The following is a 19,714-nucleotide window of genomic DNA, read 5'->3' on the forward strand; positions in this document are numbered from 1 at the left end:
CGTTAGAATACATTTACAGGGTTTTTGATGTAAAAATATGGTTTGATAGCACACATTTGACTCATGAAGTAAAAATCTTTTTTTTGTTCTCTTCAGTAGTGTCACTGTGTCCGAATAGCTTTCAGGCTAGAAAACTGGAGGTTGAGAATATTATGTATATTATTTTCCAGTCAACTGAGTAATCTGGAAGATATTTTCCTTCCCAGTCCTGTTTTTGAGGTTTGAGCAAATTCACTGCTAATGAAAATGAGAGACTGACTAGTCAGACTGATGGCTCTGTGAACTGCCTGCACTGATTGACTGTGACACTTCAGCACTGAACTAAACAGTCCATCATCTCAGCCTTGGGCCTTTTTCATCGAGGAGTTAACATTTTTAAATGTCTGCTGGTTAAGTGCTTCACTGGAAATTTTCTCAGCTTTCTCTTGAGTCTCTGTGCCTTTCACTTTATAGTGGGAGTCCTTATAATGATGGTACATCTGTGTCACGCCTCTTTTGCAATTTAACTTTCCTCTGTGAAAAATTGATTAAGTTCTCTAGAGTTAGTCACATTAAAAAATCACTCACAGCCTCACTGAGCAACATGAGGCAGTTATTCACCAGCAGCAGCCATCCTTCAGCAGGTCTGTCACTCTTTTGCCAGCAAATGCTTTTTGTCCATATTGAAAATGATTGCCCTGTACACAGATTCATATAGATCAGGACCTTGAACTAATCCATTCTTCCCTCAGTAATATAAAGACTTTTTTTGCAATATTCAGATGCCATAGTCACATTTTTTTTTCAAAACTCACAGATAATTAATACAAATCTGGGCAATGGATACATTTTCTTACCTTTATGTGTACTAGTAATCCCATTAAAGATCACAGCATATTCACAGTTGTGCACAGTCGTAAGTGTCTGTGGGATCAGAGCCTAAAACTAGAGATTACTCATACAGTAATATACCAGAATGGGCACATACACTGTGCTGATACTGGGGAAAGTACGTAATTTCAGTGCAGTTAATAAAGTGCTTGTGTAGCATGTGGCTATGAAAAGCTTTGATGGTGAAAAACAGTGACAATTTTCAGTTTTCCTTTTTTAGCAAAAATCTTGTTTGCCTGAAATGCGTACTCTTACAGCTAAATAAATTTCCCAGAAAAAAAGGGCTGCAGTTTGTTATCTTTTTTTAGTTTTCCCATTAATGCTTACAACGTAGTAGGCTTTTATAGATGCACTATGTGGAGGACTAACAACAAATTCTGAGCGAGTTAAACAGAATATCTGTGTTTAAGAACGTCAGGACTGACCTACCGGTTATGTGCCACCAACATGTGTGTCATCATCTAGTAAACAGGCTCTTTAGCTTTGCAAAATATTCACTATAACTAATACTAAAAGCTCTCTGTAGTCTTAGTGACTTGTATCTCAGTAGACTCATATGCCTCTTGCTGTAATGAAATACTAGATGATTAATGAGGGAACATGGATTGTTTTTGATTCATATTCCACAGATGGAAACTTTTTGGAAGCAGACTGACAAAGCCCAGCAGGCTTTTTTGGACCAATCAAAATGCTCAAGTGCCAAAGCAACAAAGATAATGATGGATCTGACTGAGAAGATGATTGAAGTAGAAAGCTTATTAAGTGAATCTCAAGATTCGCAGGCAATGGTAAAGTACAAAAAGAAACAGAAGTTGAGAGAGATGTAGTCAATCTGAACACAAAGAATGATGCAAGTGTACGGAGTCTGTCCAGCCTCAGGAATAATGTAGACTGCTTACTTCAGTTGTCTCTTTTGGCCTTGTTGCAAAAAGCTCAACTTCCATTACAGTTTATGAAGACTCACAGGAGGGCGAAAGCTCTACTACACTTGAGTTCTGATTCTCAAAATACCGTTTTGGCAGACATGTTAGGAAAAAGTGATACTAATGCAACCAGGGAGCCAAGAGCAAGAGCACTAGGTCTAATGATGAAGGACAGTCATTACCCTGGACATCAGGGCATTTCTTTTTCTTTCAGAGTATTTATTCCACTTTGACTAAGAAATCCTAATTTAAATTTGAGGGTGATTCTGTGTGTTCAGTGACTTCAACTGGATTTGAAAACCCTTAACATCTCTTCATGATACGGTCTTTGGAGGGAAAAATATGTTTATAAATGTATCAGTACTGTGCTTTATGTTGTGTTAAATATCTTTATTTGCTTTTCACAGGACATCCTGAAAGAATTACTTGGAATTTATATATTAACAGTATAATCAGAATCTGACCCACTGCATTTATTAGTTAGTAATTTGGAGGATAAATGGATAAATAGCTTTATTTGGCTTACTAATAAACAGCTACAGTAATTATTGGCTTGTTAATTTTGTGTTGGAGCAGCTAAGTAAACTGAGCTGGCAAGGTATGAAAATAGTCTTTGCAGCTGATCACACTTGACCTATACCAGGCTACTGTACACTAAGTTCCTTCAGATGGGCAGACTTCAAATAAAGTGTTTGGATACAGATACAGAAAATATTCCTACCCGAAGTCACTACCATGATGCTTGCATCTCATTGCAAAGGTCATTGTATATTTGTCTTCATTAACTACAATAGTTGTCGCACTCTTTCCAACCTTGTAGCATTGTCTAAAACAGTTGTGATTTCACTGAGGATTCAAGATTTCAGTCTTTACTCCCTACTGTTATCCTGGGCTGTTTCTTTGCTAGTGCTATGAAAGCTGCTGAGCCATAGGGAATTATACAGATTTTTAGTATATTTACTGAACTCCAGCTGACCACATACTTGAAGGAATCCCAGCAGTATCAAAATCAGATGTGTGTCCTCATTTCAAAGTGAAGGCCCATACTGGTGTGCCATATAGTATCTTGAAAAGAGATCCAGGACTTCTGTGTTGCCCTTCTGCCCATCTTTCACCCTTGAGTATTTAAGTTTGTTCCACATGCTTCTTGTTGTCTTTTAGTGCCGTAATGTCTTCTTTGACAGCTACAAATAACGAAAAACTCCCAATAGTTTCAGATTAGCTCTTGCAACTGAACGTGCAATAAACCCACTGCTATCTTATACCAGTCAAGATTTTCAAAAGTATTTAAGCACATGAAGATTGTTAATCATAAGGTCCTGAGAACCTCCTCGGTTTTATGTATAGTTTGGGAAGTAATAATTCAATGAAAGGACAAGCACAACCAAAGACCTGTTCTTGGTTTCTAAACAGGACTTTTTTATGTTTGTTTTAGGACATTCAGGAGAGATTATTTAACTGGGAGCTTATGGTGAAAATGATCGATTCACTGAAGTGTTATATACCAGAAGAGTGCAAGTGTAGGTTAAATATTGTATCAAATATTCTGGACCATTTAACTGTAAAGAATAATCTCTCAGTCCGACAAAAGGAAGAACTTTTAACAGATCTGCACAAGGCCTTCTGGGAACAGCTGACACATTTGAGTAATGGTGAGTACTTAGACTGGAGCATGAAATAACAAATATGGATATGAGTTCTCATTATTGTATTAAATAGTAAAAAAATTATGGCTTTGGCCCTATACTCCTCTGTTTTAAAAGGTACTGATGAAATGGCCAAGGACACTTACTGTGAAGGGTGGATGCTTAGAATAGGAACTTTGGCTTTAAGCCTTTTAGGTCTTGTTCCAGGCGTAACTATGAATTTACTCTACAGTTCACATAATCTATACCTTATTTCGTTAATTTGAAGGTTGAAGAAGAGTCACGTTTTTACAAGTACTTGTGAGATTTCTCTATTTACCGTTCGCATACTTGACATTGTTGGTGATACGGGAAATGTTAGCAACAGTAATAGCTATATATGTGCAGAATATTGTCTTATGATCTCCTGCTAGCATGTGGAGCCAGAAGATACACAAAACATAGTTGTGCTATCACTCTTGTGAAAAGTTAATTTTAAGGCTTGCGATCGTCAGATAAACCTCTTTTTTTATTATGTCAGACTAAAATACTTTAAAAACGTAGTCTTTTTCTCTTCCTCTTACACCCCTTCACATTGCCTATTTGTAAAGTACACCATTGTAACGATGTTTAAGCTGACTGATCCACTGATTTAAGGTTCTCCCTGTGTCACTTTGCATGTTACTTGATGCCCAGCATGCTGAGAAACATACCCCCAACTTCTCTGATAGGTGCTGCATCAAGCAGTGATACGGTGGGCTCAGTGCTTCCCATCAGCACTCATGGAAAGCTGTAGTACACTTTCAGCCAAAAGGAAAACAATGAGAAGTGTTTTATTCCCACACATCTTCCAGAACCATTTCTGCTACCTGTGGACATATTTAAAGAAAATTGGTCTAAAAATGGCATCAGGGTAAGCATTCAGTGAACTGAATAGTCAGAACGAATGTAGTCTTGTTGCAGTATATTCTTACTGCAGTGCTGCTCATTCAGTTTCAATCTTTGTGTTGATAAATTGTCTTGGTCAGCAGTTCACAGAATTACAGAATGGTTGGGGTCAAAAGGAACCTCTGGAGGTCATCTGGTCCACCCCTGCTCAAGCAGGATCAGCTACAGGTGGTTGCCCAGAACTGTTTTCAGATAGCTTCTGAGTGTCTTTAAGGATGAAGATTCCACAACCTACCTGGGTAACCTGTGCCAGTGCTCAGTCACCCCCACAGTAAGAAGGTGTTTTCTGATGTTCAGAGGGAACCTCCCATGTTTCAGTTTGTGCCCATTGACTCTTATCCTGTCACTTGGCACCACTGAAAACAGCCTGGCTCTGTCTTCTTTGCACCTTCCCTCCAGGTATTCATATACATTGGTAAGATCCAACCAGTGCTGACTAGAGAGGAAGGATCACCTCCCTCCACCTGCTGCCAATGCTTTGTCTAGTGCAGCCAGGATACCGTTACCCTTTGCAGCAAGGGCACACTGCTGGCTCATGTTCAACCCGATGTCCACCAGAACCCCCAGGTCCTTTCCTGCCAAGCTGCTTTCCAGCTGGGTGGTCCCCAGCATTTATTGGTGCATGGGGTTGTTCTTCCCCAGTTGCAGGACTTTGAACTTCCCCTTGTTGAACTTCATGAGATTTGTGTCAGCCCATTTCTCCAGCTTGTCAAGGGCCCTATGGTTGGCAGCATGACCCTCTGGTTATCAGCTACTCCTGATTTTTTTGTAACCCCTGCAAACTTGTTGAAGGTGCACTCTGCCCCATCATCTAGGTCATTAATGAAGATACTGAGCAGGATTGGATCCTGTATTGGCCCCTGGATTATACCACTCATTACTGGTTTACAGGTGGACTTTGTGCAAGTTTTCAGTCCATCTCACTGTCTGTTCATCCAGCCTATACTTCATCCTCTTCATCTGAGGATCCAACAGGAGACTGTGTCAGAAACCTTGCTGAAATCAAAGAAGACAGTATCCACCGTTCTCCCCTCATCTGCCAAGCCAGTCATTTCATTGTAGAAGCTGGTTGGAATTCCTATGCTGTAGATTTGCTCCACTTTAAAAACATCGATTAACCATGCAGTTTGCTGATATTCATGAATTCACATATATCACGATACAGATTAACTCATGGATGTTTGCTCCTAAAACTGGCCTGCCTAGTTCATGTTCCTTGCATAGGTTCAGCCACTAACATTCCTTAAGCATAAATGTGCGTCTGTGGGTGTTTTTTCCCCCTTTTTTTGTCAAGTTTCTCTTGTTCCAAAGGAAAAATACCTCTGCCAAGGCCTTGATTTTATGCAAAGTAGGTGTTTATAGTTATATATAACTATATATTATAGTTAGTACAGCCCGTGCAGAAGGGCATTATCAACCTGCTGGTTTTAGATATAAATGAAATGTGCTTTAAAAAAAAAAAAATCAATCTGTAGTGCAGCATTTTCACATGAAAGTCTATGTTGACCTTGCTTGTGAGCTCCTAAATACATGCTAAACTGTACCTGTAATTCAAAAGCAGAACACAAAGCCAGCAAGACTGTGCTTCTAGGAAACAAACAAGGAAATAGTAAAGAATCGAGTAGTGTTTAAAAATAACAGTTGCTACATTTGTTCAGATGACGTTTTTATTGCAGGCTCTCCCATACTTTCAGTGCATTTCCAAGTGTTTTGTCAGTGCATCATCAGCCTGTGGATAAGCATGATAAATTAGCATGGAGAATAAGTAACATGCTCAGTGCTACAGAACTGTACTCCTTTATTTCTCCACAAAATAATTTCTCATAGTTAAAGCAGCTTGAAATGGTGGCAGAACAGCAGCTACAGAGAGATGACTATTCTTTGGCATTCCCCTTTAGCTGCCTGTGTCAGGAGTGAAGTACTGGTTTGGGACGGGGTGGGTGGGGGAAATTAATAAAGTTTTTAGGCGTACAGGCAATGAGACATGAAGTAGTGGCAGAACATCAAAAGTGCTATTTCCACTCTGCTGGACAGATAGACTCATGAATTTATAAATCACTTTGAATTATAGGGGGGGTGGGGCAAAGGGTGAAATAGCTCAGTCCCAAATATTTCACAGTGCTATCACAAAATCAGAGGGACCTTGACAACTTTTGCTGCAGGTTCCTGGACGAGTCACTTTGGAAACCTGATATGGCTGCATGCCAGTTCAAGCTAATCTGAACTAGCACTGCTCTAGACCTTTTCTCCCCACCATATGTTACTGCACCTGTCCTTGCAGCAGCATTTGCATATCTGCAATTGGGTAATGAGCCACTTCTGGACCTTCCCGAAGCAGGATGGGGAGGTTTGGGGTCCTGCAGGTGGGAACCTGTTTCTTGAACACACTTCTTTTGCGTAAACAGCAGCACCAGCGAAAGGGAGGGTGCAGTATGGTAGTGATCCAAACACCTGATAGATTTAAGTGCCATGTAACAACCCAAAAGTTTGCATCTAAAAAGACTATCAGGGTAAGAAAGTTGAAATCCTGCATGGTAATTACTTGCCTGTTTCACTCACTAACAGATTTCTGTGAACTTATGTTGTGTGACAGTAGCAGATGCTACTTTCTCCTTGTGGAGTTGTGGTATCTAATCATTAGTGCTTTATGTTCCAGAATGTATCCAGCAAAGTAAGGACCTGATCTTGAAACGACTGGAGTGCCGTGCAAAGAAGAGAGAAGAGTTCAAACACAGACAGAAAGATGAACAAGAGAGTCTCCTCAGTAAAACTTTTCATAATGAAGATGTTCATGATTTTCTTAAGGTGAGCACATAAAAGCTTACTTTCAATGTTCCATTAGGTTTTAAGGCCAGATATATTTCAGATTTCTTCCAGTTCTATAAAATTAGGATTTTTGAATTAGCACAGGTAGAACAGGGTCAGACCCCCTATTGCCTAGGTGTGCCTAGAGACTTTTCCTCCAGTGTTGGTCTTGTTGCATTGGAACAAAATGTCAAAGGGTATTAATACTAGATTGCATGTTTTGTAGAAAACATCTTTTATTTAGATACTGTGTGTTTGGTTCAATGTAGGAAATCTCTGGAGGAAAGTATCTGGCCTGCATTACAGAAGAAAGCAGACTGCACTGATCTAATTGCTTTTCTATGAGTGAGGCTACTGAGGCTCAAAAGACTATCAAATTTCACATAAGCAGAGGGAAAACTCATTATGATCACTGGCAGGATATCTTAGAGAAGGTTTGCAATAGATAATTCAATATGGTATACAATGGCCAGTAGAATGTTTTCTTGGCCATATTTTCTATAGAGCTCTATTGTTATTGTTCAGAAAGTATAAATGAAATCAAGAGTTCTTAGCTGTAAATGCTGAGAGCTGCAAAACTATAACTGCTGAGAACTACAGACCAAATTTATTAAGAAATAAAAAAATCAATCCTCAATTTTCATTAAAAGAAGTAATTTAATGTTAAAGTGGTTACATCCAGCAGAATTAAACTTTTGATGAAATCTAATAACTTGGATAAATTACTGTGTGAGAAGACCCAGATTCCAGCTGTAGCAAACTGTCAAAATTTATTGATTTCAACACTGCAGTTTTGTACTGCAGGGCCAAGTTCTTTAATTATATTGTATGAATTGGATAATGCAGTTACTGTTCTTGTATGCAACACCTGCCTGGCAACACCTCACTTCAAAACAAAAGGTTTCAAGCACTTTAAAACAGTAGAGCACATTTTACTTCTTTGGCTTTTCATAACTTGAGACAAATAATTCTATCACACATTTTTGTAGCCGTTGAGAACTCGTGAATGTATTTTCCTTATACACATCATTCAAAACTCTTGGACACATCCCAAATTCATTAAACAAAGCTTAGATATTTTGTATTAAGACTTCTCCCCCACAAATTTAGAGCTACACAGTTCTGTGCAAGAGATGCTCTGTACACCTTAGAGAGCTAAAAGATATGCTTAACTAAACAGTAGTCTAAAGATCTGTTTGTGACAGGCTGAGCAGGAATGGACAACTTGCACTTTATGCTGCAAGACAGAACACAACTGAGTCTTAGTGTTAGGAAATACCTGTGTGGAAATAATAAGACAAATCAGAAATTTAAGCCTTTCTGCTGCCACAGTGAAGAGAGCCTTTTGTCCCAGGACAGATGGAGTCTTGAGTCCAGAGACACTCTGAAGAACAAGAAAAATATGTATGTATTCGCAGCTCCCATGATTTGACTTAAATAGTCCAGTAATTATTTTGTATGAACAATCCCCTCAGCATTGAGGAGCTATTTTAAACCTGTTTCAAGGTTTCACAGGCAGCTCAGCAGTGAAGTACTGCCATGGTTTAACCTCAGCCAGCATCTAAGCACCACACAGCTGCTCACTCACTCCCCCCACAGTGGGATGGGGGAGAGATTCGGAAGAGTAAAAGTGAGAAAATTCATGGGTTTAGATAAAGACATTTTAATAGGTAAAGCAAAACCCAGGGACACAAGCAAAAAAAAACCCAAATAATTCATTCACCACTTTCCATCAGCAGGCAGGGGCTCAGCCATCTCCAGGAAAGCCGGGCTCCATCACACGTAACAGTTACTTGGGAAGACAAACACCATCACTCCAAACATTCCACCCCTCCTTCTTCCCCCAGTTTTATATGCTAAGCATGATGTCATATAGTATGGAATATCCCTTTGGTCAATTGGGGTCAGCTGTTCCAGCTGTGTCCCCTCCCAACTTCTTGTGCATCCCCAACCTTCTCCATGGTGGGGAGATGTGAGAAGCAGAAAAGACCCTGATTCTGTGTAAGCTCTGCTCAGCAGTAATGAAAACATCCCCCGTGTTATCAGCACTGTTTTCAGCACAAATCCAAAACATAGCCCCATACTAGCTACTATGAAGAAAATTAACTCTATCCCAGCCAAAATCAGCACAAGAGTTGGTCTTGAATCCTCACCATGAGCCCAGAGTTGTACCCATCAAACGCCCTTTTCTTTTGTGTCTTCCCCCCCACTCCATCTCATCAAAGGGCTCGCACCACCATCATAGCAGCCTCAGCAGTAACTGACCTTTCTGCTGAATTTGAAGGGGTTGCCAATTAAGAAGGTGGATTTTGCAATGAACTTTTTTCACATTAGTTTCTTCTGAACACAAGTTGGATGGTAATGATTTAGTTACTACAGCTCTGATACTTTTATGACAGAATGACCTAGATAGTAAAGGTTAGAGTCCCTCTGTCATTCTGTCTCTTTCATCTATGTTTCCACTGGAAAAGGAGGATTTTCATTTTGTTTTTTACTGGCAGAGAATACAGGAATGATGAAGTGAAGCACATAGCCAAAAAGTGCCAGTTGCAGGAACCCAGTCTTGCTTAGCCTGGTGGACATACAAGTTACAGCAATTAACTTGTCAAATTTGGTGAGAAACTACAATTTCATGATAAGTGTGAATTTTAAATTCCACCTCTACGAGAATGACCTGTACATGAAGAGTTTATGAGCTCTTCTGTGCTCTTTAGAAGAGCCCTATTGACATACCTAAGAAAGCCATATTTACCATGGGAATGTAAGAGGACACTTGGCAGTTTAAATCAAAATGCGGAATATTTATGTATAAGACCATTCATTATTCTATAGAATTAAATGTTGTCTGTGAAATTTGGTCTTCCATTACAGCACATGAGCCTGCCAACACATTTAGTCCTGTCCTGAAGGAAAAAATTGCATCCCTCTTAAATCTGTGATCAAGGACTAAATCAGGACCAAGTCATAGATCGGCCTTTTAGGGACCACCATGGGACATGGTGACCAACCTCAGTGCAAAATCCCTGTGCAGTATGATATGGCTGTAACTAAGGCATCTGATGATAATATCTGATGTCTGTTCTGAACCTCATAGTACTGGCTGTGATGAAGTGATATTCATACACAGGAAAGCAGGTTGCAGATCAGATCATTTCACATGTTTTCCAGTATTAGGTACATATTATTTAACCCCAAATTGCTGAGGCTATGCAGTTTCATACTCAAGACTGGATATGCTCAAATTAATGTGGTAAGCTAAGTTTCGTTTCCCTGAGTCACAGTTCCAGATAAACACTTACTGTTGTGGTGGTACATGGGAAGGGGATCAGGGAAGGGAAAGAGAGGATCACAAGAAGCTATCAAAACCTTTTCAGCTATTTATACCTATTGTGTTCCTTTTAGGCTTACCATGAGCTGTTAGAGAAGCATCGGCAAGCACAGTGGGACCTGGAGGAGGAGGATGACTGTGAGAGCACAGAGGCTGTTGCAGAGCTCTACAAGGTGCCACCTCTAGTGATATCTGTCCTTTACTAAAATAATTCTAAAGATCCTCTAACCCCACTACACAATGTCAGGCCTCAGGAAGGGTTGGAGAATTGCAGGAGAGATCATGGCAGCTCCTGGAATCTAGGCTGGCAAACCAGGAGATGGAGATAGGACAGTCTTCCACATTAGCTTGCCTTTTACATTGTCCTCCTAACACACTGCATTTCCTAAACTTGTTTTAGTCAGAAAATGCCTGTGTGGTCTGCCAAAACATGCTGCCTGGGTGGCTGACAAGGCTGCAATAACATTGAGAGCATACAACTTCTATCATTGCTACCAGAAGGGAGGCTTAATTTACGTAGCAGAATTATCTCCCCTGCACCATAGTAGGATGATATTATTCTTAGTTAAATTCACTGCATCTCCAAAAATAGTTTTCTCATCTCTTCCTCTCAGAGAAACTGTTTTGACACTAGTTAGTTCCCTGAAATAAGTTTAGATCTTCAGTGTAAGTAATGTTTTTATACTTCTTTATGTTACTGATTTGGAAAATCTGTAGATGCTTCATGCTTTCGCGTCCTCTTTAATTATTTTCTGTCTGCACCAAAAAAATAAGATAACATGATCTATTTGATGAAGCCCAGAACTGTAGCCAACAGTGACCTTCAATTAGGCTGGAACTAATCACTTCCAGCTCCACAGGATCCTTGTCATAATTAATTATGACCAGATCAAGGTGTTATGAAAACTTGCAGTCCCTATCACATTAGGATAAGATACCCACACAATCTTAATTAGTACTAGTCCACATGCACTTTTTCAAATTCAACTGCTAAAAAAAATAAAGCCACTCTATTTGGAACAAATAATTTTGCTATGGTTTTGTGTAATAGTGCAAACAACAGGATATTTGAAAAGAGCTACTGCTTTGGAGAACGGAAAGGTTTGCTTGGAGGGCTACGCCAGTGAATCAGAGTAGATTAATTGTACAAAGCTATTTAATTTAAGAAAAGTCAACATGTCTGCTAATATTACTGTGCACGGTCGGTTCTCCAGGGTTACTAATTTCTCCACCCCCTTTCTCAATTCACATGAAGTGTCTGGAGACCAAACAGTTTTTTTTACCATGCACGGTTCCACCTAATTTGTGGAACTATATTGCTTTCCTTTATTGTATACTCTGCTTTAGTGACACTGAAATCAGACTGAAAAATCATATTTCTTTCAGCACTGTTAACTATGTTTTCCATTAAAGAAAAACTGGTTTGGATGAATTAAGTGTTTCTAGAATTTCCAGGTTGCCAGGAGAGCTGCACAAACTTGAACTGTGACAATTCACCCAGCTCTAAGCCATTATATTCCATATTACATCTGCTGTCTTATTCCTAGACCCAAACACTGCCAAACATGAAAAACTGCAAGTACTATTATCCAACTAGCATCTGTTGAATGAGGGTCCACAAATCTTAATTTCTACTTTTTTTTCTACAATAAAACATTTTTATTGTGACAACTAACATAATGAACAACTGCACTTTCTCCCCTTAAATACTGATTCTACAGACTGTTTTAGGAGAGCAGACCACTGCTGAACATACCTTGTAAGCAGCATAAGCTAGAATGAAGGGAAAATACAAATGAGCACAGCCCCACTGTAGGTAAATGGAGCTGTTCTGACTTCTGCAGCCGAGGGAACTTCAGTGGTTACACGTGTTGTCCATTACCTGAGGCATTAAAGCAAAAGTAGATTTGCCGTTAAGGGAAGGAGTTGCATCTCACCCTCACAATGCCTTTGCTTCTTTCTCTGCTTCATCACACTTTCAGAGCATAAGTGCACTTTGGACAAACAAGAAGCCTTTCCCTGGGCAGCAGGGTGTTGCGCCTTCACTTAGTTTCTCCAGGTTTCTGTTGGGGAGAAGCTGCTGCTACCAGTGCGGAAGGCAAGATACTCATGAGAAGGTGACAGGGATTTGAGATACACTACAGTGGTGGGACTGCAGCTCAGAAAGACCTATGCAAGCAAACATTAACCAGCTGGGTACCAGCAACCCTCACATGAAAATACTCAGCACTGTGCTACGAGACCTATTTCCCAGTTGGGTTTGAACCAACTGGTTTGTAGAACCAGCTACTTTGGGCACATTTGCAAATGCTGCAAAGCTCCCTGTTGTCATTCTGTAAGGTCTGTACTCCCTGATGCTTAATTGATAGTCATTTGCTGCATTCATTTGGAAGGTTTGGACTCTGCCATTTCTATTCTACCATGAGCAAGGAAAAGGGTAAATTAAAGATTATGGTTAAACACGTTATTGTTCACTTTATCTCCATATTTCCATAACTGCAAACATGCTACGAAGTTAGAAGGCAAGAAAAGAAGTTCATCAGTAAAGGGTTTTGGTTTATTGATTTTTTTATCATTCCAGTAGAAATGGAAGCCTATCAATATTACTGAAGAAAAAGAGTGAAACTCTTTAAAGACACCCTGGCATGCTCCACAGGTGCTTAGATGAATATTCCTCAGCCTGTGGTCCACAAGACATCCAAAGACAGACCACAAGGCATTTAAAAGAGGTGCGTTCATACATTTGTAAACACAGTCAGAGTGGAAAGAACTAGAAGTAATTAATTATTTAAGAGTTCAGCCCAGTTTTTAATTTGTTGCAATTAAAATTAGCCTCGCAAAACTGGACAGAGTAGTTATGCTTTCCCACATGGAGAAGTTAAATAGCTGTTGCATTTAAGGGAAATAAAACTCAGATGTCTTACTAGGAGCTAATGACCTAAATTGAAGAGGAGGTAAATCATAGTTTCTCATAACCAGGATTTAGCAGTATATGCCCCTTCTTCCAGGTAGCTCATACTGTCTGCTGGCCTAGGATTAAAGAAATATCACATATTTCTTCTGGGCTGAACAATCCAATATTATACAGTATTTACAGGATTTAGGATTCCAGACAAGTTCCTGCCCAGGTACCCGTTGCCATCTTGACTTTGGTTAGAAACTCCTAGAACTGGAATGAATCACACCATGCTTTTCAGATTAATGACAGCAGAACCCAAATCGTGGTGGGTTTTGTTTTTCTACATCCAAGCCCTCTATTTTCTTAAGTTGCTTTCATGGTCCTTGGGGCATCATCAGTATTGCAGTTTATCAGATAAACACCAATATCCTAGTAAAGAACAGCCATTTTGGTTCAAACAAATGACCATTTGGAGTAATATCCAGTAAGTTCATGTACTGTGACAGCACCAGTGTTACAGAGATGCATAATATCCAGTTAGCTTGAGTTAGGTCCCATTCTCAGGCAATCCTTCAGCTAAGAGCCATTGCTAGCAGCTTTCAGAACAACTGTCTTAGGACATACAGGTGCCTCCATCCTATATCAACTTTCTAAACCATCCATCCCCATTGAAGTACTGTATCAAAACTTGCAATGTAGATGACAAAGCAGAATAAATCCTCAAGGAAGACAGCCAGCGCAAAGTTCCCAAGGATTGCACTCTTTCAGATTTACTCAACAAAGTGCAGAAGCCCAAGTGTCCGGCCATCACCCTGGGATCATGGTCCTTAGCTGCTTTATTTGAAGGCAATTACACCCTTTTTTTTCAAGGGAAAATGACCTAGTAACGTCTTATATGTGATAAAAAGTTTAAGCCCTCCATTCCTCCATCAGTTGTGCTCTAGAATGGCTCAACTTATTTCCGCAGTTAACCTTGTTTGGTTCTAGTATAAGCAAGCAGGACAGCAGGCCTGGCAAACTTAGTTTCATGAATAAGTAGAAAAATAACCTCAGTGCAAGAGGTGATGTTAAAATACAAGGAAAAAGTCACCATGTGACCAGATGGGAACAGAAGAAACGATGTCACTTACCTGTAAGTGCCACTCATTTGTGGGAGAAGATCCTTACCTTGTTCTCACAATGTTCTTCTAAGACCTTAAATTTCTTTCCCTTTTTTATTTTTTCATTTTTTCCCCTTTTAAACAGTTTGTGAGTTCATCAAGATAGATTTATATAGCCTTTAGCACTATTGTAGCTTGTAGTGCTAAAGTACATCAAAGAATTACCCAAATTGGTGAATAAATACATAAAAATGCAATGATTTGGAAGCTGACTGTGTTTGCAAAGAATAATTGAGCAAGTTTGTTTTGTGTACACATGAAAAAATCAATTAAAATTATTTAACCAAGGTCAGTGGAATCTGTTGATGTCTGAAGTGAATGAATGAGTTATATTTGGAGGATAGTATAGGACTTTCCAGCCATAGTAGTGGATTAAAATAGTGTGCTGTAGGTGAGGAGTCTGTGTCTAGACACAGGCTCCATAACTAGTTTTTGAAGTGCAAGTTGAGGAATGGGGGCAAGTGATTTTGATTATCACAGTATATCATAACTGAAGGAGGAATTGTGTCAGAGGTAATTGAATGGCTCAGCCTAATATTTTCATAAATACAGTCTGCAGAATTATCCTGTACACAAGGGATATTGTGCTGCAGTAATGGTTTTGTATTGGCTTGGGTAGCTTTTCAGTTTTGAAGTTTTTACCATAATTTTCTTTTACATGGCAGCAGAAGCACCTCCTTGAATATATCCTGTTCAGCAGCAAAAGCACCTCCTTGAATATATCCTGTTCTGTTTCTCATTTCTCATGATCTCTTGGAAAGAATAATGGCTAGCTCTTAATGCAAGTCTGTCTCAAGTTCAGCATATCAGATATTCACCAACCTTCAGTCTTTTTTTTTTTTTTGTGAACTACCTGCTTATTTCAGTAAGGAAAGGAGAAGTGCAAGGAATTGGTGGTTAACAGTTCATTATTAAGAAAACAGACATGCCAGTTGCACAAAGGAAATCAATTAACAGCTAGGAATTACGTAGTCCATGGTAAGATAATTATTTTTTTCACAGATTTAACATCAAAACCATAAAACCACACAGTTTACTGTCATTTATAATTCCCCTTTGCTGACAGCAGTTCACCAGAATGTTACTTCATTTGACTTGACAGAACATAGAAATGCACAGGAATTTCGACTAAAAGCTATTAAGCAATGGGTATTATCAACAGGCAAGTCAATAAACATTTTATGAATGGGTAAACATGAATGTGAAATTGAAGCAAAGTATTTGATTTTTTTCCTTTGTTAATAAAAGGGGTAAATTTATTTTTGTCAAAAGTACAGATTCTCAGAGACTTACTCTTTCATTACTTTCCTTATGTAATTTCATTAACATGAGATATGGTTAGGGATGCCTTTCATAGGGTGAACTGCATTTTTGGCTACCAAGAGATAGCTTCTTTTCAAGGTGAATCACCCACAGCTTGTCTCAGATAGAAATCAGTATCAAGAGACCTCCACCTCAAATGCTCACTTTTGAAAATTTAGCACTATGACTTAACCCAAAAAAGCTGAAAGAAAGCATGACCTAATAGATTAAATTTGTGAACTCTTACCATGCAAGCTCAGTCTAGTTCTGGGTTTGGGCACTGGTTAAATTTGATCTGGTCATTTCAGTCAAAGCTGATATGAGATGCCTGATATGGATAGCCATCATTATGAAGTTTGCTTCTTGTCTTATTGGATAAGAAAATGTATTTTACTTCCCTGTGGATTCACAATTTGCTAATAGATAGATCTAGTAAAGAACATAACCTCATCTACAAAGGCACATTTCTAAAAAGGGAGTACAGAAAGAGAAGATTGAAACTTCCTCCTGAATAAATGAAGGACCAGTGAGGGGGCAAGACTGGAATTTCAATGAACCTCACCTTTAAATGTGTGGAAATACAATTTTTTGTTATTATTAATATTATTACTACTACTATTACTGTTACTATTACTATTATTATTAGCTTGTGCTAAGGCTGACTTCAATGTCATTATGTTTTACTGGTGTTAGGATGCTTAAAATCAGGGTACTGTTTTTATTTTCCAATTAGCACTCCAGAATTATTCACATAGAAGAGAGGCAGTACATGCAATCAGTTTTTCCCCATTTAGTATGAGTTTATAATGTGAAGTATTTTCTAGCGGCCAGTGGTGTCCAAGAACATTTGGAGTATTTATGGGGTGTGTGATCTGAGTATTGAATCTCTGTTCTTAATAATACACAATATGGGGTGGGAGATGAATCTCTTACTTCCTAAGAAAGTGTCCTAGCCCTTGAGCTTCTGGAGGTAGATGTAAGAGTGTTTTACAGTTTTGACTAGAAATTTAATTATTTTAATGAAATGCCGTTGTATCACAAGCTAAGAAATAGCTGTGAAATTGCTTCTTGGAGATAATACATACTAGTTAGTGACTCGCATATAAAATGCAATACAACCAGCCTTTCTAAATATATTTTCCTGCTTTACAATTTCACTATTCAGTTTATTATCATCTACATGTAGGAACCTTTTAATCATTTGGGTTTGAGGGAGAGCATTAATATTGTTTGGTTTTGTAGTGAAATCTGATAAGCTGTGTATTTCTCCTGGATTTTTGACAAAATTATGTATTTATTGCCTTGTTTGAAATTCAGATGCACTCAGCATTTTAATCTGAGCCCATTTTATTTCTGTGTATACCCTGTGGTATTTCTTTATGCTTGATGAATTTCTCTGGAGATTTTTTTAAAAGCTTTGAAATTGACTATCAGGTACTACAAACAGGTTCATTCAACACTGCAATCAGCTAGTCTATTAATGGAATCAATTTGAATAAATTTCATTAAATAAAAGTTCTAAAAACAAGAGATGGCATATCAGGAAGCTTGTAAGAACTGTTTTCTAGGGGTTCTAGTCCAAAAATAAGATCCAGGAAGCAGTAGGATTTCTTAACAGTTCTATTTTTTTTCCTGAGGAAAATAAGCTTTATAATACGGAGTGCACCGTCCCTGTTCACAGACTCTATTGGTGTTTCAGATCCAGTACATTCCTTAGAGTACAAATAGTTTTGAACTATTTTGTTAGCTAAAGTCACTTTGGTAGAATTCAATCACATCTGCAGTCTTTCCTAAATGTAGACTTATCATTTCCCCTACCAAATTTTAAAAGGCCATTCCACTGCGTTTTTTCAAGTGCTGCATTAAGCAGTGTGGCCATCGTATTGTACCTGTGGTGGTGCATCCTGTGGGCAGAGTATACTGTCATGTTAGGGTCTGGGTTGCAAAGACTGCCTGGGGTCTGTCCTGTCCATTTGATTGTGTGTTCAGATTAAAGAAGCCAGTGTTCCTTGAACACTGAAAAGAAGTTAGCATTTTGATGGTCGTTCCTGACAGTGGTTTATTTTGTGATCCTGGACCACAGATAAGACCAGTAAGTACAGGATTTGTGTCCTACACAAAGGAGAATTTCTAACAGAACTTAAAGGGAAAGTGTTCAATCCTGTTAAAAATCACCATCCCATGGACTGAGAGCACCTGACCAGGCTTCCTGTTGCTTCATGTGCCAGCAACATTTGTGAGATGTAAAGAATATACTGCTCAGTCCTGCTGCCCCTCCATGTATTCACACAGTGTTTTCATTTTTAAAGGGACTGCTGATGTGAAAAATTGCTCCTGAAATTCTAATCCCACTTCTGTGTCTTTTTGTACATCAGTTTTCGTACAGGGCTATGACATATTTTGCAAATAATTAATCACCTTTGATCTAAAGATAACTTGGCCCATCACATTAATGAAGTGATGTTGGTAAGTAATTTTGTGGGGACAGGACCTAGTCACTTTTTTTCTGGGTAGCTATGTACCCACTCTGGTAGGGCCAAAAATAAGTATACAGTATAATTTGAAGCTGCAGGGAATGCAGGCAGAACTCTGTTCACTAGATATTTAAACAAAATGGCATGAAAACAAGTAACAAAATACCTTCTCTATGTTATGTGCCAAAGATTTCCTAGTAAGTAACAATACCAAGCTTTCAGCATGCCAGGAAAACGCTGTCAGTTCTGCAGCAAAATGTGTTGCAAAGTGATTTATCTGCCATAGGTAGAACTCTGTTCTTAAACAGTTTGTTTAATTAACAGTCTGCTTGTTTAAGAACAGAGTTCCTTAATACCCTGCCTGAGATCTTTTGATATGCAATAGAAATGCCATAGACTCCTCTAGACTGCTTCAGAACTATTTCAGACCCAAGAGAAATTCTTATATCCCTAAGCAGCCATTAAAGACAGGAGAAATAATTTTTCCTGAAAGGCTGATAAAGCTCAGAGAAGAGATGTTTTACAGAGATAAAGTGATTGTTCTTTAAATGTATGGAATACGGAGATTAGAAACATAGGATCTTTGAGTTTATGTTAGATCCCAGAATTTGGAGACTTGAATTTTAAAATAAATAGTACCAGATGGGAGAATTCAAGCAAACCATTTTGCATTAGTGTTGGCAAGCTAAGCCAGGGCCACAAATACACAGATAATTAAGGTGGTCTAAATTGTTCCTCTTGTTGTAACAGGAACTTACAATAATTAAGGAGTAAGGGAGATCCATCCTGCTGCATAGGATGCACCTGTGTAGCAAATGTTACCCTAATGATACTGTCTTGTTCTGATTGTGAGAAATCGCAAGAACTGGGAGAAGTGTTACCAGAAATGAGCTATCCAGCTGTTGGGTCATTGACTACTAATTCTCATACTTAGGCCCGTTTTCAGAAACCTGTAGCCCAATTTACAAGAATTCAGAACGCTTTGAGGTTAAACAAAGCTAGTGGGAGCTGGATTCTGAAAATCCCGCGTGCTTTGAACAGGTAGGAGACTGGAAAAAAATCAAGACAGCTCATCTCAAAGGTGTAGTAACACTTTTGATAGTGTTGTGCCTTGATTTTATCCGTAAGAAGAGGTTACTGCAGGGAGCTGTTAAGATAAGCTATTTATTGTTTGTGAAACAGCTAATTAATATGATGATTAACATCCTAGAGGGATCCTAGGAGAAAAATAATAATTCAGTATTCAGTGCACAGCTTGGATACTTTATAACAAATGAGATATACAAAATATTTTTAAGAAACCTGTCCATTCAGTGGGTATTGATAAATCTAAACACAGAACAGTACTTCAGCACCAAGTTTATCAGTATGGGGGTAAAG

At 38.8% G+C, this 19,714-nt stretch overlaps 1 protein-coding gene across 6 annotated transcripts in view; it reads left to right on the plus strand.

Annotated features, from left to right (window-relative positions):
* EVC (EvC ciliary complex subunit 1) overlaps positions 1-19,714 on the plus strand; it is a 58,889-nt gene that overhangs the window by 14,444 nt on the left and 24,731 nt on the right. For all 6 annotated transcript variants that reach the window (XM_042807938.1, XM_042807936.1, XM_042807937.1 and 3 more), the window contains exons 8-11: positions 1,500-1,658; positions 3,229-3,445; positions 7,023-7,171; positions 10,574-10,672. In XM_042807938.1, coding sequence (XP_042663872.1) covers positions 1,500-1,658; positions 3,229-3,445; positions 7,023-7,171; positions 10,574-10,672 — 624 coding nt within the window. The remainder of the gene's footprint in view (positions 1-1,499; positions 1,659-3,228; positions 3,446-7,022; positions 7,172-10,573; positions 10,673-19,714) is intronic.

The sequence above is a fragment of the Tyto alba genome, unplaced genomic scaffold (genome assembly GCF_018691265.1).
Source record: "Tyto alba isolate M040663 unplaced genomic scaffold, T.alba_DEE_v4.0 Super-Scaffold_6, whole genome shotgun sequence".
Classification (NCBI taxonomy): domain Eukaryota; kingdom Metazoa; phylum Chordata; class Aves; order Strigiformes; family Tytonidae; genus Tyto; species Tyto alba.